Below are 26840 nucleotides of genomic sequence, written 5' to 3' on the forward strand. Positions count from 1 at the left end.
GCTAGTGTCGCATTTGCAGAGTGTTGTCAGTTAAGCCTTGTTATGCCATTCTCGCCTGCAGGAAATGTCCTTCACAGAATCTCAAAATAATTGTGCCGTCTCTACCGGCACGTAAACAGATGATTGGCCTTTTCCTGTCCCTTTTAATTTGAGCTGGGTACCAAATGAGGCGGATAGTCTCTGCTCCAGCAGCCTTCTCTGAACCACTTGCATTCCTCTCCATTTGACCTTTGAAATGGAGCTTAGTTCTGGGAAGGAAGAGCAAGACTGCCCTCCATTTGTAGAGCTTACTGCTTTCTTGAGGATTAGCTCTCTTTGATCTAGGTGGATCTACAATAGTAGCACCTATATGTGACAGCTCTCTAAATATAGATGTTAGCCGGTATGGTTTACAAGGTAAAGTAAACAAAAAAGTATACCTCCAGAGCAAGTTACCCCAACACCTTACACCTGCCAAGCTTCCAAAAGTTTAATGCTGCTCTCCGGGACTACCAGTGCACCAGAAATCATCCCTTTGAAATCTGACTGGGGGCCATTTCATCCTCCATATGAGCCACTTGGCACCCCATCTATTGTATTTAGTCACCCAGCTCCTTTGCTGAGGATACCACTCCAGATCCCTTATATTGATCTTGGGTCAGATGAGATCTCAAAAGCACTTTTGCCATTTCAACTTATGTGTAGCTTCATTACAATCTTCTAGCACTGTCATCCCTTCTTTCTGACTCTACTTTCTATTTCTGGACACTGTCTCCACATATTCCTCCTTTGCAAAGTTCTTTTGATGCGGAGGAGTAAAGGTACCTTTCTGGTCCATCCCACCTTTGTACTCTACTGTGCTGCTGAAATTACGGGCCCTCACTTATATCACACAGCAGTGCGCTCCGCCTTGCTGGTATCCTCTGTAGCCTCCTTGGTAGCGCTTCCTCACTGTTTCCTCCTCCGGCACCAAAGCAGGCCAGAGCCACTTATCTGCTCTGGTCTCGATAACACCAGCATCTCCTGGTCAAAGCAATGGGAGCCTCTGATGTTCACTGAACTCCCACTGATGTGCCAAATCCGTCTGCTTTTGCGGCTCAACACTCTCACGGCAGAGCGGGCACAGAGGAGTAACCTGATGCAAGTGGGTGCCATCTTGGAAGAACCATCGCAAGTGGCATAAGTTTGCATCAGTCTCGGAGGCCAACACCAGCTTTCGCCACCCCGTGTCCTCTGCTCCCACAGCCAGTGGCTCAGAAGGCTCTAGCACCCACCTCTGGACCCCAAAATGGAGTAAGACATGTATGGAGCACACAAAATGGTCATCGCCCTGCTTCTGGCTTCCCCCCTTAAACTGGGCTCTCAGACTGCTTGCTGCAGCATGTAACGCTTTACAAAAAATAACAATAAAGTAACGTAGTCCTGCACAGGCTAACATAACTATATGTGTTAAATGGTAGAATCCACTGTTCTCTCCTAGACTAGTGAAAGGTCTGCTAATCAGTCCATCACAAGAATAACACAGAAAAGTCAACCGTGCAGTAAGATGTTAACAGCACGTGAATGCATAACATACAACCTAGACATGCATAAACATTGAAGCACAACTGCATGGTCATTTTAAGGAAGCAGACAATATATGTATGCTTACCATTCCCACATAATACATCTTCATATGAAATTGAGCCTTCTCTATGACTGGCAATGCCACCACTCTTTATTGGGCTGATGATGATACTCTCACTTGGTCAAACCACAGTATAGGTGTAAGGTTGATGAAGAACAGTACCTAACATTAGTTTCCCACAATTCTGCAGGGTTCTCTTCTAAAATCTATTTTATTGACTTCCCAGTTAAATACAAAATGCTTTGCCTGGCGCATTGCTGCAGTTTTACTTCTGCTCCTACTCTCCTATCCAATGGTTCACCTGTTTCAACAAATTAGACAGTTGTGCCTGGCTAACCTTTCTCTCTTAAAAGTCCCTGTATCTTCAAAACAAGAACCTGCAGTAAAATGTTCTTGCTCCATCCTAGGGGAATACTCTCCAGCTAGTCCTCACTATCAACAGCTCCCACCTTGCATGTCGAAGATATAATGAAACCTTCACTTTATCCTTTAGGTCCCATGCAATCTTGACACATCTTTCTAAAGTTTCTTCCTAGTAAGGTAAGAGCACTTTACAATACTTTTTTTTGCCATACCACTACATAAGAGCAGACTTGAAGGCTGCTGACAAGAGAGGGTCGCTCAGTCCTGTTCTACAAACAGTAATCCCATAAATGTTCTTGAGCCACAGAGAAGCTTATTTCTGCTTCAACCAAGGGAAGAGCATTGTCTGGATGCGCAAAGGAGCAAAGGGTCTTGGCAAAGGGGGCACCAAGATGCATGGGAAGGTGCTTTGGGACAACATCCCAGGCATCACCAGCCTGCCATTCGCAGACTAGCGTGTCATGGTGGCATCAAGCAGATCTCCGGCCTCATCTATGAGGAAAGCTGTGATGTGCTCAAGGTTTTCCTGGAAAATGTAATCCAGGACGCAATCACCTACACCGAGCATGCCAAGAGGAACACTGCCATCGCCATAGATGTGGTCAAACCCTTGCTCACTCCGGAATTCCGAATGGCCCTCAAGACCTGGCTGTTCGACTAAGCGTCCGGGACCTGCAAGCACCTCAATACCATATTGGGTGTTTAGCTGCGCTTTATAAATCCTGATTGATTAATTGAAAGAAACCAAAAGTATACCATAGACACTGAAGAACCTCAACCATCACTCAATAAATATGAGAATGGCTAAATCGTTTATCTGAAAAACTCATCCTTTAAAATATCGGTGCATTTGGCCACTATTTGATATTGCTTCGGAAAGAGAGTCAACCAACAACAGGTAGAAATATGAACTACAAATAAGTGTATACAGCACACCCTCCCAGTAAGCAGAGAGAGTGCATTTCACATCATCAAAATGAAAGGAAAAAATTACCTAGGTGTGATATTTTGCTATAATGTGTTCAATGTGCAAGCTGATGAAAGAAACTATGAAGGTCTGTTTAGAATGCAACGTAAGCACATAATATTGCCACAAGTTGTCGTTAATAATAGCAGAATAGCAATTTGTGAGCTGTGCATCGATCATGCTGATCGTTCATTAGCCTTATGTGTTGCATCCCTGCATGCATGCTTGTCGATAAGTGAGGGCTCCATCAACTTTTATATCGCAAAGCACCATGATGAAATGTATTTAGAGGGCAGGTGAGATCTCCCAATACTAGAGTTCAATTCCTACCCTTTCTGTGTAATGAAAACTTTGGGCCTTATCTAGAGTTTGGCCAGTAGCATCTGTAAAGGTTAATTTTGAGGGGAGGATGTGGAAGAGGGAGAGAAAGAGAGAGGACAAATAGAGCTGAGGCATATGCCCCATCGATGCCCCCTCCTAGGGACACTAGTGGGTTTAGCTGATGGTACCGAATTCCGTCCATCATAGTGGAGGAGGACATTCCTCCACCACTCTGACGAACTACCATCCACTAAGCTTAGAGATCACTTCCAGCCCATCTTGAAAGGATCTATCACAACGGTTCTTTTAAAAGGACACAAAAGGTTTGCTGGCTTGCCGCCATCAGTTTTTAAGGCTGTCAACCAAACATTTTTGTTTTCTAAAACAACCGCCCAAAGTAGGAGTTTATTTAAAAAAAAAAAAAAAACTTTGTCCCAGGGCGTGGGGGTCATTCTAGTCTTTTTCTGTACATCACCACTGGGCTTCTCCTGGCTATGATGGACCAAAAAAAAAAGCCCGTGCCCTTCCTCCGACTGCCTTTACTACTTTGGACCTTAATGGAAAGGTTTCCATTGACATTTCTGGGAGCATCGAGCTGGGGTAGGTGGAGCCGCCAGTCGTGGGAATTATTCAAACCACATTGGACCACGCTAGCTTGGTGCCTTACCCGCCGAGGCCCATCCACTAATATGAGGAGGGTTGCTGCCTAATGCGACATTCCCGATTATAGGTTACATATAACTTTAAGATTAGGTAGGTTTATTGGTCCTTAAGAATCGCACCAGATCTTATAGACTAAAAAGCGAGAAACATGTCGACCTTGATTCAATAGTAGTACAGGGGATCCTGTACTTACATACACTACACTCTAAGTTGAGAGGCTTAGTGATAGTTACCAATACTTTTTCTTTTCCAGTTTTTTTTTGGGGAGATTAGACCTTATCTTGCTCCCTCCCTTCACTTCTGTTTTTAATCATGACAGAGGTTAGATATCCTAATAAAATACGTTTTACCTCTAGTCATTTTTAACAGCGCTCCTTTTCTTTTTGCATACCAATCCTACATCATTTCATACACTGACCGGCTATTATTCATTATCAAAAGATCTCCGGCAAAGAGCCCCTGGGTGGGGCCCGTCATGCATTGCAGTGCCGGCCTGACGAGGAGCATAGCCCAATGATGAAGCATGTCACCAAATGGTGAGTGAGGGCTCTTGTTCCAAAAGATTTGGATTTTCAGGAACTTTTGAACTATAGGAATTCGTTTTTTTAGTGGAACTGTGTATACCTTTTTGATTTACATGTTAGATGGGAGTACTATACACAGGACCAGGACTTTTTTACCGAATCTCCCATGTCTCTTTACCCCTCTTTTTCTTGGTGTTTGATGATTCCATTGACATAACCAACAGGGACCCCATCAACGGGAAGTTTATGATCTACCCATCTCCAAATGAGCCAGACATACCAAGAGTTAGACAGACAGGGTAGTCCATCATGAAACGAATTGTCGTGCCAGCCAAAGTCTACATCAGGCCTATTGTTTTCATTTCTGTCATCTCTCTTCCAATTTGCTAATACAGGGAAAAATTAGATTGGACTCATGAATCTACCCTACAATTGGGGTTTTGATTTTACAAATATATTCTTGGAGATGTCATCTAAAACTATAAGCCACAATTTATTTATTCAGAGCCTTTCATTGGTAGCCTCATTTTTGTACCGGCTGGGACATAAAAATATTGGTCACGCTGGTAAAACCCGACCAGGCGACAACCTTAGACACAGGCCATAATTTGAATAAAAGGTCTGCCTGACGCTGACCATATGTTCTTTAAATGTTCTTTGTTTCACTTTCAAGAATCTCTTATTCTGTCAGTCGAGGATCACCAACACAAGGGTTCCAGGCCACTTTAAGCAAGACACCATGATAGCCATTCTGGAAATTCTGGTAGCACTACTTGATGAACAAAGTATATCAAGATACAAAGTTTCCAATAAAAGCCTGCGGGGCTTGATCAAAATACTGTAGTCTCCTCAAAACCAGTCATACTGGTTGAGACTTATCATATCTTATATTTAACCAGTACAAACAATTGCAGAGGACTGAAAAGTAAACTCTAATCTCTTTTTTAATAGGTGTTTATTGATTTTTTTCAGTTTAGTAGTGCAAAAAAATAAGAATGCATACCACAAATAACTAGGCTCATATCATTAATACTTGCATGGAGCTCAAATAGGTGCTCTAGTATTCTTGGAACACTGCAGTTCTTTCTGTACATTTTTATTTTTACGCCCATCGAGTGTCACTGTACCAAGGATGCTTGATGAGGCTGCAGGTCATTCCTCCCTTAAGCTCTCCTGTATTGAGCTATCAAGGGACGGCAGCAACAACCCACTCCTGCCAGAAAGGATCTGGTAAATGAAAGGTGTTTTTTTTCGGTACCTGAGATGTATTCCTCTAGTAGCACCAAGTACCTGTAAAGGAATCAAATGAGCGAAGCTGTGTCTCGTCCTTGGTTCAGCATGCTTCCCTCAAAGAAGTAATAGAAAAGGATGAAGAATGAGATGGGAAGGCAAACAATATTATTCTGGATCCATGCTACTGTGTGGCCATGGCAGACTATGGCACAATTATTAAATGCAGTCAAAGTGTGATTCGATCCATGTCCCACTTCCTCCAATACTATTGAAATTACACTTGATTATCTGTAGAATGCAAGGTCAGAGTCGCTGCGCTACACGGGTAAGCCAACATATACCTCAACGGTCAATGCCCCATTCCTACTCTCTGCAACACGCATGTACAAACACAGGCACCTCAAAAGTACTGTCAGACTACACGAATGTCATATACATCACGGCACTCAATAACATGCCCCACCAATATCCTTCATATCACTCATGGTAATTAATGTCACATACACATTCTGGCAGACAGCAGATGGAATAACTACCAACAACATTGATGCAATATTCCCAGAAACGTGGCTCGCACCCACCATCTATGATGAGCACGTCCCAGAGGACCTTACAATCCTGTCCCAAATATGTACCCACATACTGGTGTTGGCATTACAGTACTGGAAGATGCCCACCAATTTGTGGCATGGGGTGAAAGGTCCCTAGTTGCTCGCCAAATTACAAATCTGATGCTTTTTAGGGGCAACCTTGGTTTACTAAATGCATGGAGCAAGCTTCAATTGGTCCCCCTACCAGCTGGGTATCATGTAGGATTTAATGCACTCACATTCACAACACATTTTGTTAGCGTTCCGCTAGGATGACTGTGAATGAAACAATCATTGTTAGTAGGATTTTGGCTGCTGCCTATGAAGAAACAACAGCAACAGTACCATCCTACCCCTCTTAATTTCTCTGCTTATTTTTTTCTTTAGGTCCTTTCTTGTGGTAATAAACACGGATTCCTGCCAGGGCAAGCCCCTGGAGATTTGTATGCACCTGATGTGACGTAGCCACCAGCCCTCAGAGTGCACTCTGGGAGTTGATCTATGTCTGACCTTCTAAAAAAACACCTTTTGGGATATATAGTCTACCCAAACAAGGTTGACTGGGGTTTCAAACTTCTATAATGCATTGACACTGTGTGGCAGTAGGCTAATGTCCAACTGAGAACTTCTGGAAGCTGGAGCTCCACTCCAGCTCTGGGACGCTAAAATGACTGGGCCTGCATAGACCCCGGTGTTCCCCTATCTGAATGTTGAGCTGTGTGATGAAAGTTTCCTCAAGGCTTAAGACTAAAGTTAATTCCCTGCTGGGCTACAATGCTGCTGCTGATTGTACCTGGCGGCTAACCACCTACCACAGACTGAGTACCCAACATCCTGCCTAATGGTCAGGTTTCCATGCAGGAGCAAAAAATCATGCAAACCCACCTTAAACTCTTTTAGGCACACAGTACATAATTCTACCTCATCTACAGATCCTCTGGCTAAAAAAAAAAAAGCATCCACAAAAAGCTCTTTGCTTGCTCAGGCCCTTCCGTCTCCCAGGAAACACCTACAACAAGACCATGAAGGAAGCACCCGCAGTGCTTAGGAACCTCATTGATTTCACCATGCACAGAAACAAACCAATACCTTCAAGGGGTAACACATTAAACCCTCTTCCCATCATTCTTTACGTAGCTGGGTAGATACTTGCCAAGATTAAGAATGTAGCCATGCTACTATATTTCACATGACTATGTGCAACCGCTCACAAACCACATTGATGTATTCAGCATTACAAATAAAACTCCTGCATGCAAGCACTTGAAATCATCACAAGCTATGTTCAGGTCATTAAAGTACTTTCCACCATGATAATGTAAACATGTTGTGCTGAGCACTCAAAGTCACCTTTATAGCTGGCACCAACACCCATCTAGACTCAAAGCACTAAGGCCCTCACCTGTTCACCCATTCAGCCATCCACAGCAAGCGCTTTAACCTGTTGGGTGCGGGCGTTGGCCACTGGCGGATGCCCACACTACCTCCCTGGTGCAGGTCACGACCAGTAGCCGACACCAGGGAGGGGGTTAAAAAATCCTTTGGTGCATCGCACTCGAGGATTTTTTTTTAAATACCCTGGGAGATACAGAAGTTCTTCCGTGTATCCCCCCCACACCCCTCCTGCCCCTTTGTGACATCTGCATGCCGCAAGGCACGTTGATGTTACTATCTGTTTCCTCCATCAGAGCAGGAAGCGGTGACTCTCCCCTTTCAAACGAGGCCTTTGCAAACGGGTTTCCTGGCCAGGAAACCCTCACTAGACACCAGAGATTTCACTTGGGGTGGGGGTCGTCCCCTTCAGCAAACGGGCCACCCTCCTCGAGGGCACATTTTTTTTTTATTTTTTTTTTAAAGTAGGTTTACCCCTGGGGGGGACCCCCCAGGGGTGTAAATTTTTTTTTTTAAACATTTTTAAAATATAAAATAAAAACAAAATTAAATGGACAGGCGTTGCTCGTGAGCAGGGCGACCCCCTTTAGGGGCAATAATTTTTTTTAACAGCTATATGGTTTCCCTGGGGGCCACTATAGCCCCCAAGGAAACCATATAGCTGTTAAAAAAATATATAGATCTATATATCTATAGATAGATCTATATATAGATACACCTATCTATATATATATATATATATATATATATATATATATATATATATATATTCATAGATATAAATATATATATATGTGATTACTTTTGTCAACGTGTGTGGTTTCCCTGGAGGCTGAGACCGGCCCCCAGGAATACCACACCCAAATATAAAAGAGATCTCTTTATATATATATATATATGTTTTATATTCACCACCAGTTCTCTTGCAGTTGCAGCTTGCGTCTTCAAAACAATGCACATACTTCAACTGATGCATTTCAACTGTAGCTTTTAGGCAGCAATAAAAAAAAGTAACTCTTGTGATTATGTTTCTGCTAGAAAAGGATCTGACTTAAGTCTAGTGGCAGTTTTGATGCCATAAAGAAGCTCAGAAGGTTTATATGCCTACTGAAAGGATCAAAACTGTATTATAGATGAATAGCTGAGTGGATTAGTAAAGCCAGCCATTACCTGCGCTATAATACAAATGAAATGTATGTGCAGGGGGCTATGAAGAGAGGAAAGGCACTTTTGCTAGGTAATAGTAGGGAATCCGAGGAGGAGGTCATTGGAGTGGGAGCACCAATAATGGTTGTTGGATAGTGCGCTCGAGGCGCTAAAGACTGTGCCGATTTGTGACAAGGTGAAGTTATAGTGTGGCCTATTAGTTTTTTTGAGTGTCTTGAAAGAACATGCTGATTGAGGGAAGAAGCAAAGGTGAGGTGACCTCTACTGTTGCAGGTATCAACCACCAGCAATTTGAGACTGTCTACGTAGGCTAGTGTTTTAGAGCAACAGTTTAGCCAGTAGCAGAGATGGCATCTCGTTGGATGACTGTTGCTCAAGCCCTAACTCAGGTTATAGAGGGCAGCTCTGACGTAGGATCAGAGACTGAGACAGCATCTGAGGGACAGAGCACTGGCGCAGACTCTTGGAGTGATTTTTCAGTTGGAGTCCCATTCGATAACTCCTCTTCCAGTGATTATGAGGGAGGTGACGAGGACAGTCCTGCTGTCCCTTCACAAGCACAGTCTTTGCAGCGGGACAATAGCGCGTTAGCCCAACCCAGACAGCAGGTGCATGCGGCGGCAAGCACAGAGAGAGTGCTCTCTTGGGAGCTCCCCAATTTAGTTCAGCCCCATATTCCACCACCCAAATCGTATTGTGGAGACATCAAAATTATCTATCACAAAATAAAATGGCTTTGTAAGGCAGTCACATGCGTTTTTGGTCCTGTGCTCAGCGGCCATATAGGGAAACATACCAAACCCAGACATTTTTGGAAATTAGACATCTGGGGGAGTCCACAGAGGTGTGACTTGTGTGGATTACCCAAAGTTTTCTTACCCAGAATACCCTGAAAATCCAGAATGTTGAATAAAAACTGTATTTTTTCTTGCATTTCTGTTAAACAAACTACAGGAATATGCTGGGATCCACAAAATTCCTACCACCCAGTGCTTCACCACCTGCCCTGATAAAAACGCTACCCCACTTGAGTGCCTGCACCTAGTGCCTGCATCAGGAATGGATCACCCCAGGGTCAACAGTTGCCCTCATGTAAGGACCAACATTGACCTTTGTTTGATCTATTCCTGTTGCGGGCACTAGGCCTACCCACACAAGTGAGGTACCATTTTTATCGGGAGACTAGGAGGAATACTGGGTGGAAGGAAATTTGTGGCTCCTCAGATTCCAGCACTTTCTGTCACCGAAATGTGAGGAAAAAGTGTTTTTGGGCCAAATTTTGAGGTTTGCAAAGGATTCCAGGTAACAGAACCTGGTGAGAGCCCCACAAGTCACCCCATCTTGCATTCCCCTAGGTGTTTAGTTTTTAAAAATGCACAGGTTTTGTAAGTTTCCTTAGGTGCTGGCCGAGCTAGAGGCCCAAATCCACAGCTAGGCACTTTCCAAAAAAAACATGTGATGTGTCCATGTTATGTTTCCTGTTGCTGACATTAAGCCTACCCACGCAAGTGAGGTACCATCTTTATCGGGAGACTTGGGGGAACACAGAATAGCAGAACATGTATATTTGCTCCTTTTCTTTCTCTACATATTTTCCTTCCAAATGTAAGACAGTGTGTAAAAACGATGTCTATTTGAGAAATGCCCTGTAATTCATATGCTAGTACGGGCACCCCGGAATTCAGAAATGTGCAAATCACCACTGCTTCTCAACACCTTATCTTGTACCCATTTTGGAAAAACAAAGATTTTCTTGATACCCATTTTTCACTCTTTATATTTCAGCAAATTAATTGCTGTATGCCCGGTATAAAATGAAAACCCATTGCAAGGTGCAGCTCATTCATTGGCTCTAGGTACCTCGGGTTCTTGATGAACCTACAAGCCCTATATATCCCCGCCACCAGAAGAGTCCAGCAGATGTGACAGTATATTGCTTTCAAAAATCTGACATCGCAGGAAAAAGTTACACAGTAAAACATGCAGAAAAATGGCTGTTTTTTTCACCTCAATTTCAATATTTTTTTATTTCAGCTGTTATTCTCTGTAGGAAAACCTTGTAGGATCTACACAAGTGACCCCTTGCTGAATTCACAATGTTGTCTACTTTTCAGAAATCGTTAGCATTCATGGATCCAGCATTGGTTTCATGCCCATTTCTGTCATTAGCTGGAAGAAGACTGAAAGCACACAAAAAAATAGTAAAAATGGAGTATATCCCAGTAAAATGCCAAAATTGTGTTGAAAAGTGTGATTTTCTGATTCAAGTCTGTCTGTTCCTGAAAGCTGGTGATTTTAGCACCGCAAACCCTTTGTTGATGCCATTTTCAGAGAAACAATCACAAGCCTTCTTCTGTAGACCTTTTTTCCTTTTTTTTTTTTTTTTTAAACTACATTTTCACTGTATTTTGGCTAATTTCTTGGTCTCCTCCAGGGGTACCCACAAACTATGGGTACCTTTAGGATCCCTAGGATGTTGGAAAAAAAGAATGCAAATTTGGCTTGGATAGCTTATGTGGGCAAAACGTTATGAAGGCCTACCTGCGAACTACCCCAAATAGCCAAAAAAGGGCTTAGCAATTGGGGGGTGGGGAATTGGGGGAGGCCCAGCAGCTAAGGGGTAAAAAACAGACAGTACCCAGTATGGTATAATCATGGGCTGAGTGCTAGCTAAAAACAAATGCAGAAACTCAGAAAATTGAAAATTGAAAATGTAATACAAAAATCCTCTTAAGTCGTTCAAACACCGAAAACTGCTTGCCAGCGTGCACACATCCTCAGCAAATTTAAAATGACTTCTAACTTGATAATATAACCCAAAGCCACAAAAAGACTAAACATTTCTGCAAGGCTATAAAACACAACATCATTCAAGCACCCAATTAATGAATCAGAGGATAACCGTTTGTTTTTCAATCAGGTCATTTTTTTTTTTTATTCTACAAAGGTTTTTTCTGCCATTATGTGAGCCTTGAATGCCAGAGGCTGTGAATATGCCGAGTCCATTAACTTTCCTTATCTTGATGAATCTGCAACAAACGTGTCGAAATGTTTAGGATTGCCTATAAACGTTAAGACTGTTGTGTGCAGGCACATACGGATTGCCGGGCAGAAAGATTTTTAGTAGCTGATTAGTTAACAGTTTTTGGGTCTCAACTGCACCTATGATAGTGGACATGGAAAGCACGGTAAAAGAATAAGGTATAAGGAGACAACTTCACCTGTCACTTCCTGGACAGAAAAAGGAAGAAGCTTGAGGCACATATTAGTAAGTCCTGGTGGGTCCCCACCCCTCAGTCCCCGATGGCTGTGGTGTTTGAGTATGCTTTTTCTAGATGTATCTTACTTGTGCGACACACCAGTGCTAAGGAAGCCAGGAGACGGTAATTTCTAGTCCTGGTGCTCCCATGATGTGCTTTCAGATTTCTTAAGGCGTTTTTGACAATCCTATGAACTAAGATAAGACTATGTGGTCTTTCCTTTTCACCAGTTTTTCTCTCAACACACTGCACACCTTTCTCCACATCACACGCAAATCTTGTTTCCACATCACCATCCTCATGCATTATGGTGCATGGAGATCCTTCTGTTGCCAATTCTAGCCTAGATCATATCCTGGAGGTGGAGCTCTATTTAGTATCATGGTTTATGATGTCTATGGATATACTGGCCCATGACTTAATCCTTTCTAGAGTTCTCTCTCCTTCTGCTACAATCTGCACTGCGTTCCTAGTTCTCTATTTCTCTTCTTGCACCTGCTGGCTTTCATAGTCTTTCCCTCTCCAATCACTCCCTCCATTGGCGGATCCCTGGTACCCTTTGATAGGTTAAGTCCTCAAACCTAGCTCTATCTACTGCACTCGCTCCTTCCTTAAACTATCAGCTATTTCTTTCCTCTGAGCTGAGAGCTGGTTGCTCTTGTAACCATCTTTACTGCTGAGACTCTGCACGACCATTGCTGTCTTGCTGCTTGGCTTTAAGGTTTGATCCTAGTTATGTGTGTTTTGGGTATTCATTATTACTTGTTTTTTTTTCAGTAGCTGTTTTACTACTGTAGCATGTCTGTGTCTCTTCCTTGTTGGTGTAGCCTGTAGAGGGCGCAGGCAGGGCTAATATCGCAGCCTGTGACCCACGTGCGGCCGCAAATACAGGAAACAAAACACGCAGATCCGGCATGTACTTTTGCTGGCGGAAAAGACCATGCGGGTCCCGTCTCTATTTATTTTATAGCCCCTCACTCCAGACAACGTACCACGTAACGGAGTGGGGCAGTAAACAAGGTAGGGTCTGAGTGGCTCTCTCCATACCCCCCAGGTTTTAGTACGTCATTACCAACACCCGAACAAGAGACAAACCACATTAAGCAAAATAGATAAACAGAAAAACAAAAGGAGAGAGAGAGAGACTGAGAGTGAGAGATAGAGAGAGAGAGAGAGAGAGAGAGAGAGAGAGTGAGAGAGAGATAGAGAAGAGAGAAGAGAGAGAAAGAGAGAGAGAGAGACACACCACCTGACGCCTCAGTCCTCTTCAGCACAGGAAGTCCTTCAGCCGCTGGCTGGGATTATGGTTAGGCCGCAGGTGGTACCTGGTGCGTCCGTCTCGGGGCTCAGACCTCCCAACTGGCTGCGTGTCTGGGGAACAAACCCCGACCGGGACACTGCGGCACCCAGCAAAACAAGTGTTGCCGTCTCCGGTTTCAAACGCTCCGCACTCTTCTTCCTTTCCTCCTTCTGCGGCAACACCCTCCTCCGAGGGCACCACCTTCCGGAACCACGACACGTTCCTTGTCACCTGCACGGCAGTCACCATGGTCCCTACAATGCTCTCCACCCTCCAAACATCGGGCTCAAACGGGGTACGAAACTTTTATCCTGGGCGGCGGTCCTTCAGAATGACCGTATCCCCTACTTGCAGATCGGGACACTTCGCTCTCCGGTTAGCGCTGGCTTTAGCGTTAGTCATTTCTCTCTTCTCCTGCGTCTTAGATATGTCTAAGACAGCAGGATGCCAGCCTCTATCCGCTGGTAAACAGTCTCTGGGTGGCGAGATGAGCAGCAAGGCTGCCAGGGCACACCCAGTGGTGCGGTGGGGGGTCTGTCGGTAAGCCCTCAGGAAGGTGTGGAGGCAGAGCTCGGAGTTCTCTTGCTGACTCACCCCGATTCGCAGGGCGCGATTCATTGTTCTCATGAAACGCTCTATGTCCCCATTCGCCTGAGGCCATTGCGGGGTGATCCTTCTATGCGTTATGGCCAGCGAGCGTAAGTAATCATGGAACTCCTGACCATGGAAAGGGGGTCCATTGTCAGTTCGTATCTCGTCAGGCAAACCCAAAAAAGCGAATGTCTTCTCAAGAACAGGGCGGACGTGTTCAAAAGCCGTTGACACCACCAGTTCCACCACAGGGAACCGCGTGCACGAGTCGACCATCACAGCTGTCAGATGTCCATCTGGAAAAATGCCAAAGTCCAGACTGATCCTAGACTAGGGGCGAGCGCTGGACGGCTCAGTCACAACAGGAGCGGGGACAGCTTCCTGAGCGGTAATGGCGCATGTATGGCATCTGCCTATCACGTCGTCCACCATGGGTTCCAAACCTGGGAACCACACCTTGCTTCACAGACACGCCTTCGTCTTTGCGGTTCCTTGATGGCCTTGGTGCGCCAATTCCACCACTCGACTCTGCAGGCTGCGGGGTATCACCAAACGTTGTCCTCTTAGGAGAAGACCCTCTGGACTCACCGAGAGCTCCAGCCTCACTTTCCACAGGTGTTGCATCGCTCTTCTAACATCCGGGTCAGACACGGATGGTTTATCAAGGAAACGTTTCCAGGAACGATTGTGTAAGGCCTCCTTTGCACGGCTTATGAGGGCATCTCTAGCTGAGGCGTCAGCAATTTCAGCCACTGTGAGAGCCGTACGGCAGGCCATGTTCACTAACATGCTTACAAAACTCTCCACCCGCCCGTCCACTTCATCTGATTGTTCCTCGGAGCACAGTGGCAAAGGCTGTCGCAACAGATAGTCCGCGGGATTGTTGACCTCCGGGCGGTAGACCACTTGGAACCGATACGGTTGCAGAAGTACAGCCCACTTTTTGATGTGTGGAGGAGCAAGCCTGGTGGAGCCTGCGAAGAGGGACACCAACGGCTTGTGATCGGTGACGTCTCTGAACTTGTTTCCGCATAGATATAAGTGGAAATGCTGACAGGCCCACCTAATGGCTAACGCCTCTCTCTCAATTTGTGGGTACCGAGCCTCCGTGTCTGAGAGGGCTCGGCTGGCGTAAGCTACAAGCGTCCATTGCTAGTGACTTTGTTCTTGCAGCAGCACTGCTCCTAGCCGAACAGGGCTGGCATCCACTACCACTTTGGTTCTCCTCTGTGGGTGAAAATAAGCCATCACTGCTGTGTCCAGTAGGGCTGTTTTCACGGCCCGGAAAGCTTTGTCCTCCTCCGGACCCCACTCCCACGGGATATTGGTCTTCATGAGTCGCCGGAGGGGATCGGAGAGGGTGGCAAGATTGGGGATGAACCTCCCGCAGTATGTCGCCATCCCAAGGAAACTCCTGATCTCAGTGGCATTGCGGGGTATCGATGCTCCTTTTATGGCTTCCACCTTCTTGGGGTCGACTCTCAACCCCTCCCTCGAGAAAATGTAGCCAAAAAAGTCCACGGAGTTGCAGTAAAATGCACATTTTTTCTTATTCAGCGTTAACCCAGCATTTGACAGTCACTGGAGGGTATCTCGCAGGTGCCTATGATGGTCTGCCAGAGTGCTGGAGAAAATCAAAATGTCATTGCTTAAGTCGATAACGCCTGCCAGACCGAACAGAGTCTCTCGGATGGCGTTCTGGAAAATCTCAGCCGCGGATGAGACCCCAAAACTTAACCGTCTATAATGACAGAGCCCCACATGTGTCGAGAAGGTGGTAATAATGTGGCTCTCCGGGGTTGGTTCTAGTTGGTGGTATCCTGAGTTCAAGTCTAGCTTGGAGAACCATTGAGCTCCGTTCAAGTCTGCTATTATGTCGTCCATGGTGGGTGTGATATGGCGCTCCCGTTTGATTTCACTGTTGGGGAGGCGCATATCCACACAGAAACGAATGGCTCCGGGCTGTTTGGGCTTTGGGGCGATGACCAGAGGTGAAACCCAAGGCGTAGGCCCACTCACTTTTTCTATTACCCGTGGCTCTTCAAGGGTCTGTAGTTCCTGTTCCACCCGAGGCCTCAGGTGAAACGGCACTCTCCGATGTCTCAATGTTGTGGGGTAAACAGTAGGGTCAACATGAAGGTGAAACTGCTTGCCCTTCAGCTTCCCCAATCCACAGAAAAAGTTCTGGGAACTCCTCCAGCACTGCTTCGGCGTGTGAATCATGCACCTGACGGGTGAGGAACACCAGTTCTAGATCTTCGGCTGTGTGACACCCTAGGAGTGTACCTTTCTTCCCTTCCGCCACATGGAATTTTGCTTGCGCAGAGTGTCCATCGCTGCCGACAGTGACTTCTATTGTCACTCTGAGTGGAAGCAGTTCTACGCCACCGTACACGTATATCTTGGTGCAGCACAGTTTAAGCTCTGGCAGAGGAGACAATTTGTTGTATTACTCAAGGTCCATAACATTGACCGATGCTCCGGTGTCAATGAGTGCCAATATCGGCGTGTCGTTGACTGTTATGGTGCACATGGGAGGAGGCCGCCGCCTCTGATCCCGTCTGTCAGCAAAGGAGACCACAAATATTTCCTCCTCTTTCTCGTTGACATACGCAGTTGCTCCTGTTTCGTCATCCAGCGCCACCTGTTTTACCACTGCCCTTCGCGTGGAAGTGGTTCTGGTCCGAGGTCGCCCACCCCGGCAGACCTTGGCGAAGTGGTTGGGTTTGCCGCATCCGGAGCAGTTCTTGTCTTTCGCCGGACACACACCTGGCGTGCGGTGTTCACCACCGCAATTGCCACACCCCTTTTCCTCCATTTGGGCCTGCTGAGCCATACGGGGGAGCTTTGACGGCGGGAGATGGCGGCAACTTGGTCTTCCTTTATGGGGCCCGGTTTTGTTCGGCGTGGAGCAATGAATGACCATGCCAGGGCGCAGCCATGTCCTCAGCGCGGCTGTTGGATAGCTTGTGCGATCGCGCTAGGTGAGGATGTCATCAAGCGAGATACCTGGTTGTCGTAGGATCAGCTTTCACAGCGCTGAGGAGCGACATCCCTGAATTATCTGCGACCAGATTTCTTCGTGGTGATTGATACCTGTGCAGGTGCTTGCCAGCTTGCGCAGGCACGCGTAGAACATGTCCACCGATTCGGTGTCGGTCTGCTGGGCCTGCCGCAGCTTGAACTTTTCATAATCAGGGTTGAGCTGCGGGCCAAAGTACTTGTTAAGGGCTGCTACTGCCGCGTCGAAGTTGTTGTCATCCCCCGTCTCCTGCAGCATTTCGAACAGATCATAGAGCTCATCGCCCCCGAAATGCAACATCAAAGACCGTTGCACTGCACCATCTGTCTCACGTGTGGCTCGGAAGTAGTGTCTTAGCCTTCCATGCCAGTGGCACCATGGGGTCGCAGCTGTGGCAGGGTTTGCCAGCTGGCTAAATGGTGGTAGCGCGGTGACAGACGAGTGAGACCCATGCTGGTGGGCTGGGCGGTGGGCGTCTGCATCTGGCAGGGAACTCATGATCAGGCTTGGGACTTAGCCTTCTTCTCCTTCGTAGAGGCTGGTGTAGATGAGGAAAGAAGAAGAAAAAAAAAAAAACGCAGCACTTCCTTCACCCTTCCTTGAAAAAAAAAAAAAATGTGAGCAGGATAAATGCCCCACCAAAAGTCCACTGAGTGTGGGCACCCAACTCTGATGCCTCGCACTGGCACTGTCTGCCCCCGACAGCAGGACTGCCTCCGGCCAGCCGAAACCTCTATCACACGCGGGCAGTGGAAAGGGCAGCTTCAGGGTCCTCGCGCTCCAGCGTGCGTGTATCCCACATGGTGACAACAAGCTGAAAAGAGAGGAGGAGGCAGACTCACTCTTTTCCACCGCCGGTAGTAGGGAGGAGTGCCCTCCAGTCCTTCCCAGGGAGAGGCAGCCAAACACCACAGGAACGTGCCAGGCATGCGTCGCTTTGGGCCGCCGGAGCGCTGTGTGGCCGCCGGCCTGGTGGGTGTGCTCCGGGTTCAAATGGCGAGGGAGCAGTGAATAAATGCTCTGGGTGGAGCGAGCGCAGGTGAGGGCAGCACGTGGGCACTGCCTTGTCGCCAGATGTAGAGGGTGCAGGCAGGGCTAATATTGCAGCCTGTGACCGACGTGCGGCCGCCAATACAGGAAACAAAACATGCAGACCCGGCATGTACTTTTGCTGGCGGAAAACACCACGCGGGTCCTGTCTCCATTTATTTTATAGCCCCTCACTCTGGACACCGTACCACGTCACGGAGTGGGGCAGTAAAGAAGGTAGCGCCCGAGTGGCTCGCTACATAGCCCTTCTGTTGTATCTCAGTGTTATTAGTTCATTGCCCTTACTTTCAATCGTGTCCTCGATTGGGTGCAGATTCCCTGCCTTGTTTTCCAGAGCTTCTTGTTCAGACTCTAAACTTGCAGTCCAATCTTTGTTTCTATGCAAATTTCTTCTCTTCCATTTCAGTGCTACATTTGAGTATTTGTTTCGTAGATTCCAGTCCTGATTTTTCTGGGCCCTTTTCTGTATTCAGTTCCTCTTCCTGCGATCCCTCTGCCCTCTCTTGTTTTTGCTGAACCCCTAGTTGTGATCACAGATTGTGCCAGTGAGTTCTGAGGCTTGGTGCCTCTTTCACAGAAGTTCACTCAGCACTGTTCCAAAAGAGCTGCTGAGTGTCTTACACGACTGAGATGAACTGCTCGTTGCCTTATCTGGTTTCCATGTTTCCCTTCTGGCTCTCCTAGGCTTTGCCTCTGAGCGCATCCTTCCCTCCATTAGAGGATCCACCGATTCTATTGGCCAGGTAACTCATTCACATCTAGAACTCTCCTGCACCCTTTCTCCTTCCGTGAGCTTCCGACTATTTCTATGCTGTGTCTCGAACGTTCTCACAACCTTTACTGCTGAGCCTCTCAGCCAACCGGGCACTCACCTAGGAGCAGAGGAACTCTCCACCCTAGGCCAACTGTGAAACACACAGAGCTTCGCCTTGGGCAGGCTAGAGACCCAAACGGCTCAAATGGCAGACACAAGGAGGGCGGTATTCTTCTGCTACGCCCCACACTCTGGAACAAACTGCCCTGAATCGAAGAAGGTTGCGTGACTTACTCCTACAATTCTTTGAGGACCTGAAGAGCCCTCTGGAGAAAACTCCTGCATTGCTCGAGTTAAATATCCCACATCATACACTCTATGCAAACCCCCTTCACCTACAGCCTGCGTAAATCACACGCAAATCTTGTTTCCATGTCACCACCCTCATGCATTATGGTGCATGGAGATCCTTCTGTTGCCAAATCTTGCCTAGATCATAACCTGGAGGTGGAGCTCTATTTAGTATCATGGTTTTTTATGTCTATGGCTATACTGACCCATAACTTAATCCCATGAATACTGTCCCATGCGAAGCCAGGCAGTGCCAGGTTATCTGCATTATCCAAATAACTCACTAGCCCTTTGTGGCTGGTTTGCCTCCGTTTCAAAAGTCCTATAAGAATAAAATAAAGTCTAAAATAAAAATGTAAAAGCTGCATTGAAATCTCAGTATAAAAATGGGACACATACATGAGAGGTGAAAGGATCATGCTAGGAGCTCCATGTAATCAACCTTTGGTGTAGTCAGATCACCTGGAAATAGTTTTTTTATGCGATTACACGGATTGCTTCTCAGTGTCCCCTGCAGTAACCTGTACCTGCTCAACACAAGAGCTACCGTCGTCTCAACAGGTATAACTTGTTTTGAATGTCTGCCACAGGTATTCTAATGGCCCCCGCTCTCCGGCATTCACTGGAAACTGGAAATGTCACATGATCCACTCTGTGTGCAAAGTAAACAGCGTTGGCTCACGTGCTTGCAAGCCCCTTCAGTTCCCGCACACACACACACTTCCACTATGTTTCGGTGCTAAGTTTAGGCCCTTTTGGGCGCAAAAATGTTGCTGACGGGGTCGACAACAGGTGACCCTGTCCTTTGCATGACCTTAAATAGGTCATCCAGTGCAGAGGAAAAAATGTTCTTTGCCAAGTCTTGTATGGCTAACAATCACCAGCAGTAAGATTTTCAGAACCTTGATGATGCCAGCTGTACTGTGACATCTTCCACCGGATGCTCCCTTTAATATATTAGTGACATCAAAGCAGTGTTCCACCTCCTGTGGTGCAATTGAAAAAAGCTTCAGCGGCAGCATGGGGTCAAAAAATAAAACATAGCACCGAAAGACTAAAAACACAACTGCAAAATTAAAACACACTTGCCTCTGCTCAAAGAGTGTAAGTAAGCACCATAGAACGACTTGCCGAGCTATGCTGACCTAAGAAGGAAGAGAGGGGAGAATAGAAGAGGAGAGGAGATGAGAAGTCCCACCAGAGGAACAGCAATGACACAATCAGCACAGCCCTTCTCGTTGCGTTGTGAGGCCGCAGCACATCGCCGGCTGACCGCACACACAGAAGGGTGGAGCGGGCTGTGCCACAGCAAGGGCTCCCAACCACCGTAGAGCAACCCGACACCCGCTTAATAATGCAGTTGCTAAGCGCTACACAGGCCGGCTCGGAAAGGCAATGGGGGTTTCAAAGAACCACCGGAGACGCCGACGAAGAGGAGGAGGACATGAGAATGTGCAAAATGAGGCGCTCCTGACAATGAAAGCTCACTTTCTCCTGAAGGTTTACGGTGGTTCATGAGAGCTGCAGGTGTATCCGGGTAACTGCACATTGGGTGTAAAGCGGTCTGTCTGTCTAGCTGTACCTCATACAATCGCAGGAGCTGTCACAATTTGTATGGCATACCAGCACGCGAATCTTTAGAGGGTTGCTGTAAAGTGAAGACGTTGCCGTGATTTATAACAAGGGAGAATCATGTAATGTCATCAATGAACATTATGCACACCGCAATGTCATCAGTCTCCAAAATGCACAAGTGTAATTTCATTATTCTCCGTGATACACGCTTGTAATTTCATCATAAAGCACGCTTGCAATTTCACCATTGTCCATAATGCTCACTTGTAATTTCACCATAAAGCATGCTTGTAATTTCACCATAATGCTCGCTTGTAATTTCACCATAATGCATGCTTGTAATTTCACCATAATGCACGCTTGTAATTTCACCATTGCCCATAATACACACTTTTAATTTCACCATTGTCCATAATGCACGCTTGTAATTTCACCACAATGTACGCTTGTAATTTTACAATTTTCCATAATGCCCACTTGTAATTTCATTATAATTGCACACTTGTAATTTCACCATAATGCACGCTTGTAATTTCACCACTGCCCCCGGCCCACGGATTCTTGTACAGGCAGAAACACCACACGGATCCGCACTTATTTCCGGGGGCTGCACAGCGCTGACATACTATCACATACAACGAGTGTAGGAAGCAGGTGAAGGTAAACAGAAATCTATGCATCGACATACACCCGCTGACAAGCCCAATAAATGTGGACCATTACGCAGGTCAGAAGCCGTGTTCACCCTCTGGTCGCCTCGACGCGGCATCGGTCTAGTGTCACTAAACGTTATATGATGTACAAAGCCAAGGATAAACCGGGTGCCCATGATGGGTGTGCTCCTTGTGGAAGGCAGCCTTCTCCGGCCGCGCAGTATGTAAGGAAACTATGAGTGAACCGGCAGGACTGCCTCGAACCTGAGACAAACACTACCGGCGGGGCAGGTGCAGTCACAGATCCTGTGGCATCCTCTCCGCCTTTCAGGGCCAAGTGACAGGCTACTAAACATCCAACCGCCAAGCAAACACACCACACATCTGCCGCCTAAACCCCATTCCTTGTAGTGCACACACTGACTGGCGTGCCATGTGGGGTACATCCACCCAGGGCACACACGGAAACCCGCACTGCAAGGACAGCCAGGTCTGCGCATCCACCCTGGCAGCAAGCAATGCACCAAACCCAATCACCTTCAGCTCAAGTTCAGCAAGGGACAACTTCATGGGCTGCACAACCGCAGCAGCTCGCTCGCCGGGGGAGGGGCGACCTTCCAGGCAGGGGATGCAGTATTGGGAGCACAGAATCTGCAGGCCGAGGCCGCCCTACCTGAGTGGCTTTGTGGAATTGCTTTTTCAGCCCTGCCACCGACATTGTGGTTGGAGCGACCGACGAGGCTATGATCCCGGCTGCAGTGCTGTGGTATGCAGCGCCTTCTCCTCGCCGCTTGCTGATGCTGGGGAGAGCGCAGGTGGAGGACCGATCGCAGGGGAGGGGGGATTCACGTCCGTCTCCCTTTCGCCTAGGTCTGCCTAATCCTCCGTTATCAAATACCCATCTTAATGCAGGAACACCCTGACGTCATAGGTGGGAAACCAGCCTCTTAAAGGGGAAGCCATCCCACGACTGCTGATCCCTTCCGTCACTCTGCAGGGATATCCCTTAGGATAATTATCTGCCTACATCATTACACCTGTGCGAGAATCAGTGCATTACTACAGAGCACCCCACGCACCAGGGCTATGGATAAGCAGCCGGCGCAGGGATTAGACTGTTTTTATTTCTTTTTTGCTGTTGTTTATATAGCGCGACCTGAAGGTATCGGAGCGCTTTACATTACACAAAGACACATTAATTTCTGGTAGGAACATTGGGTGGTTTGCCCAGAATCACTGGATGTTGAGCCACACTGAGACTCGAACCTGGCTCTGCAGCCCCAAGGTCAGTGGCTCCGGCCGTTAGGCCACATCCTCGTCCCAATTTTAAAATACGGCATCAAAATAATCTCCTCACTGCCAGGAATAGAAAGCGTTTGGGAAAGTCATGGCAAATGACAGAGAAGGAAGCTGATATTTAAATGCCGTATGGATGAAAATCGAAAATTCCCCTTTCACCCCTCAGAGAACGACACAACAAACCCCTTCTTAATTGTAAGGTTATGGTAAACTCTTGGCTGACCTTGGTATAGTTAAACTAAAAATGACGGTAACAATCGTCCACAAAACCCTGCCAATTCTTAAAGTACACACCGAGTGCTTTACATTGGAAGGTACTGAAAAGATCCAAGCACACGCATGTTTGTCTTATTAGTAATTTTTGTGTCACTAATGGAATTGTGTTAGCACGTGCAATTTGCGCATGCGTGAAATGGTAACTATATAGGGCCTGATTCTAACTTTGGAGGACGGTGTTAAACCGTCCCAAAAGTGGCGGATATACCACCTACCGTATTACGAGTTCCATAGGATATAATGGACTCGTAATACGGTAGGTGGTATATCCGCCACTTTTGGGACGGTTTAACACCGTCCTCCAAAGTTAGAATCAGGCCCATAGTCTGCAACCTGCGTACCTTATGTGTGAGAATTTCAGCCTCTCATGCAATTTTTTTTGTATCAGAAGCACTTTGCCTATTGACGAATCAAGATAATACTTCTAGAAACGAGAAACCAAACCATATGTTCCAGAATGCAAACTAAAACCCAGGAGTGTCTTGAAGGGTCACATATTGCATGTGGTATTTGTGGCCTTTTATGCCCATGGGCAAATTGCAGCCGAAATAACCAATATATGCAAATGCTCACAATGAGTATGATTGACGCTGTTGAACTGGCCTTGAACCCAAGAATAACAAAGATCCTATTACTGCGTCATACTTGATACTACTGTGAAAACACAGCGTATTAAAAGAATAGCCACGGGCTCCTTTGCCAATATTTATACAGTTTATTACTGATGATAATAATAATATGTATATTTGAGGGTCACATGATTTCACACTACTTGTTGAATTTGTGACACAATAGTGCAGTGAGAGGTCTCTGTTAACTGATGTACAACTCGCCTTGGTCATGGGACTGAAGAACAAAATTACCAAGGCAGAGACTTTTTAAGACATGGACAAAGTGGGCTATGGCCCAGGGAGCCAGCCTTTCAGGGGGGCCCTGAAAGAGCCAGCGTTCTGCAGAGTCTGTTTTAGTGTGAGTGATGTGTCAGAGTCTATTTTAGACATTTTGCATTGAAATGTTGTGTTTGTTTCATGCAACATCCATTAAAATGATCTTTTAGATCAAAACAGGACCTCACATATGTGAAATGGGAGGGTATCACAGAGATTATTTGCAGTAATTTTAGGGAGATGTTGCTGTGTTACAATAATGAAAACAGGTCACTATCCCTCAATATTAGATGTAAACACATTAAGAATTTGGACAAATTTTTGAATTTGGACGAGTGTGTCTGTGCACTGTCAGTGAGCTGGTCAAAGAAGGCATGAAAAAGCTAGAATTGGATCATAAATTCAAACTGTTCCAAACAGGGGCACCCTAAATAAGTTTGGCCCAGGGCCCCCAAAATCCTTACAGTGTCCCTGTTCCAAGGTGGTTCTCCAGAATAACAGTGCCAATGCATGTGCTAGTTATCCATCACCCTACACCCATCAGCAGCTTGTCCACAGCATACTCCCTTGAGCAACATGCCCAAGACATTGTCACCCATAAAGAACACGGGCATGGTCAAGTCCTGATAAGAATGTGCCCTCTGAGGCCTTGGCCAGGAGCACCCTGCTCCAGTGCATATTTTAATGTTGGAAATGTGCACATGGATTCTTTCAGATATGGACTATGTACCAGGAATGTGGACATTTTGGACACTTAATAGAGAGTAACAGCATAATCTGCTCTGTCTACAATCTTCAATTCAGATTAACCGTAACAATGCAAGATTTTTGAAGTAGCTCCATTGCAAATTTGAACTTCGCACATGTTTCTGCAAATCAGTAATTTTACTTATTCAGGCACTTCAGCAGATATTTAAATTTTATTTTACGCAACACAGCACAGCATCACAATTTCCTGCGTTTCCCTGTAAACAGGGAAGCTCCATCGCTACAAAGACGGACCTGCTGCAGTTGTCATCTCGTGTGCTGGCATACAAACAGGCAGTTTTGCATGCCATACATTCTCGCACCATGGCATAGCGGTGCATGTGCACTGTCACACATAGGATTTGTACAAGAGACATGCTCTGGTAGCGCACATTTTTTGCTTGGATAAACTCAGAAGGTCCCCACACATTGGAGGAGTGGTGTGCACATCAGTAACCATGCAATGCATGTAGGAAGCTGGCCTGGTGTGTGGTGGGTACTTAAGGTACTTACACCTTATACGAGGTCCCCTATTAGTGTAGTGTAGCCAGTGTCTAGAAGCCAGGCTCTCTAGAGGTAGCTGTGGATGAGCAGTCAAGGCTTATCTAGGAGACATGCAAATCTCATGCAATACCACTGTACTCACACAGCAGTTACACACATGAAAGGAAACACTCAGTGTTACAAAAATAAAGGTACTTTTATTTAGTGACACAATACCAAAAATTACTAGAGAGGCAACCCTCCAATAGGAGGTAAGTAACACACCAAATATATACACCAGTTATCAGCAATAGGTTTAGAAAGTGATACAAACAGAGCAAATGCAATTAGACAATAGTGTCCGTAGGCGAAGCCCAAACCATATACTAAAAAATGGAATTCGAACACAGGACCCCCACCCAGGTAAGTGGAATGTGTAGAGGGGATCTTGGGTACCAGAAAAGCCCAAAGGTAAGTACCACAATGCCCCCTAGCGACCAGGAAAAAATGTCTAATTTAAACAATTTTTCCCAACCCAACCAAAAGGAAAGAAAAGAAGAAAATGCAACACTCAGACAAGATTGCAAGAAACTACCAGTGGATTCCTGAAGAGGAATACATGTGGAAGAAGAGGACAAAGTCCAAAAGCCACAGAATAGTCCAGGAGGAGTAGGAGCTACTACCCACCCAGCTGTGGATGCAGGAGTTAGTCAACAGTGATGTGAAAAAGGTCAGCACTGCAGCCCTGGAGTTGGTGAAGAATTCCTGAGGGATGCTGATGACGTCCCATGCTGGAAGAAGAATTACAGTCTGGTTCTGGTGCAGGAATTCCACCAACAAGCCTTGGCAAAGGCAAATGTTGCAGTTGGCGGAAAGTGGAGCTGCCGGGGACCAGCGAGGCCCAGAAGTACTCAACCAGGAGGGGGAGTCTCAGGGGATCCTCAGCAACACAGAGAGCCCACAGGAGCAGAGGCAGCACCCACAGGAGTCCCACAGGATGGAGACACAAGAGGCTCAGAGGAACCCATGCAGCACTACTGGAGAAGGGTCCCACGCCGCAGGAGAAGCATGCAGAGGGCTGTGCATTGTAGGAAGGAGTGTGGGGGCAGGGGCTTCACACAGACTGAATATCCTTTGGAGGAGATTCAAACAAGCCTTGGCAGCTGCAAGAGACACAGTGTAAGGGGGTTCTGTCCTGCATGGGAAGGCAAGGGCTTGCCTCCACCAAAGTTGGATAGCTAGCAGAGAGGACCAAGAGGACTACTCCAGACCACCACCCATGATGCAGGATCCATGCAGCTCAGGATGAGAGGAGATCCACGCAGCCAGTCGTCATTGCAGTTGGTGCCTGCGGATGCAGGGGAGTGACTCCTTCACTCCAAGGGAGATTCCTTCTTCCTTCTCGTGCAGGCTGAAGACTTGCTGCCCTCTGAGGATGCACAGCCGTGGAAATGTTGCAGAAGCTGGAAGGAGCCGTGTAAACAATGTTGCAAGCAGAGTCTTCTTTGTGGATGCAGATTGTCGGTTCCTGGAGGGTCCAGTTGTGGTTCCAGTGGCTAAAAGTCAAAGTAATCTGAGGACCCACTCAAGAGAGAGACCCTAAATAGCCTGAAGGGGGGGGATTGGTCACCTAGCCAGGTGACCACCTATCAGGAGGGGGCTGTCACATCACCTACCTGGCCACTCAGATGCTCCCCGAGGTCCCTGCCACCTTGGATTCAAGATGGCAGAACCCAGGGACCCTCTAGAGGAGCTCTGGGCACCAC

At 46.7% G+C, this 26840-nt stretch overlaps 1 protein-coding gene across 1 annotated transcript in view; it reads right to left on the reverse strand.

Moving 5' to 3' along the window:
* The window catches only part of SH3GL2 (SH3 domain containing GRB2 like 2, endophilin A1), a 629532-nt gene extending 607133 nt beyond the window's left edge, over positions 1–22399 (reverse strand). The window contains exon 1 of the mRNA XM_069239475.1: positions 22056–22399. Within this exon, the coding sequence (XP_069095576.1) occupies positions 22056–22100 (45 nt within the window). The 5' untranslated portion in view covers positions 22101–22399. The remainder of the gene's footprint in view (positions 1–22055) is intronic.
* Between the last annotated feature and the right edge of the window lie 4441 nt (positions 22400–26840).

Source organism: Pleurodeles waltl, chromosome 1_2, assembly GCF_031143425.1.
Source record: "Pleurodeles waltl isolate 20211129_DDA chromosome 1_2, aPleWal1.hap1.20221129, whole genome shotgun sequence".
Taxonomy (NCBI): Eukaryota; Metazoa; Chordata; class Amphibia; order Caudata; family Salamandridae; genus Pleurodeles; species Pleurodeles waltl.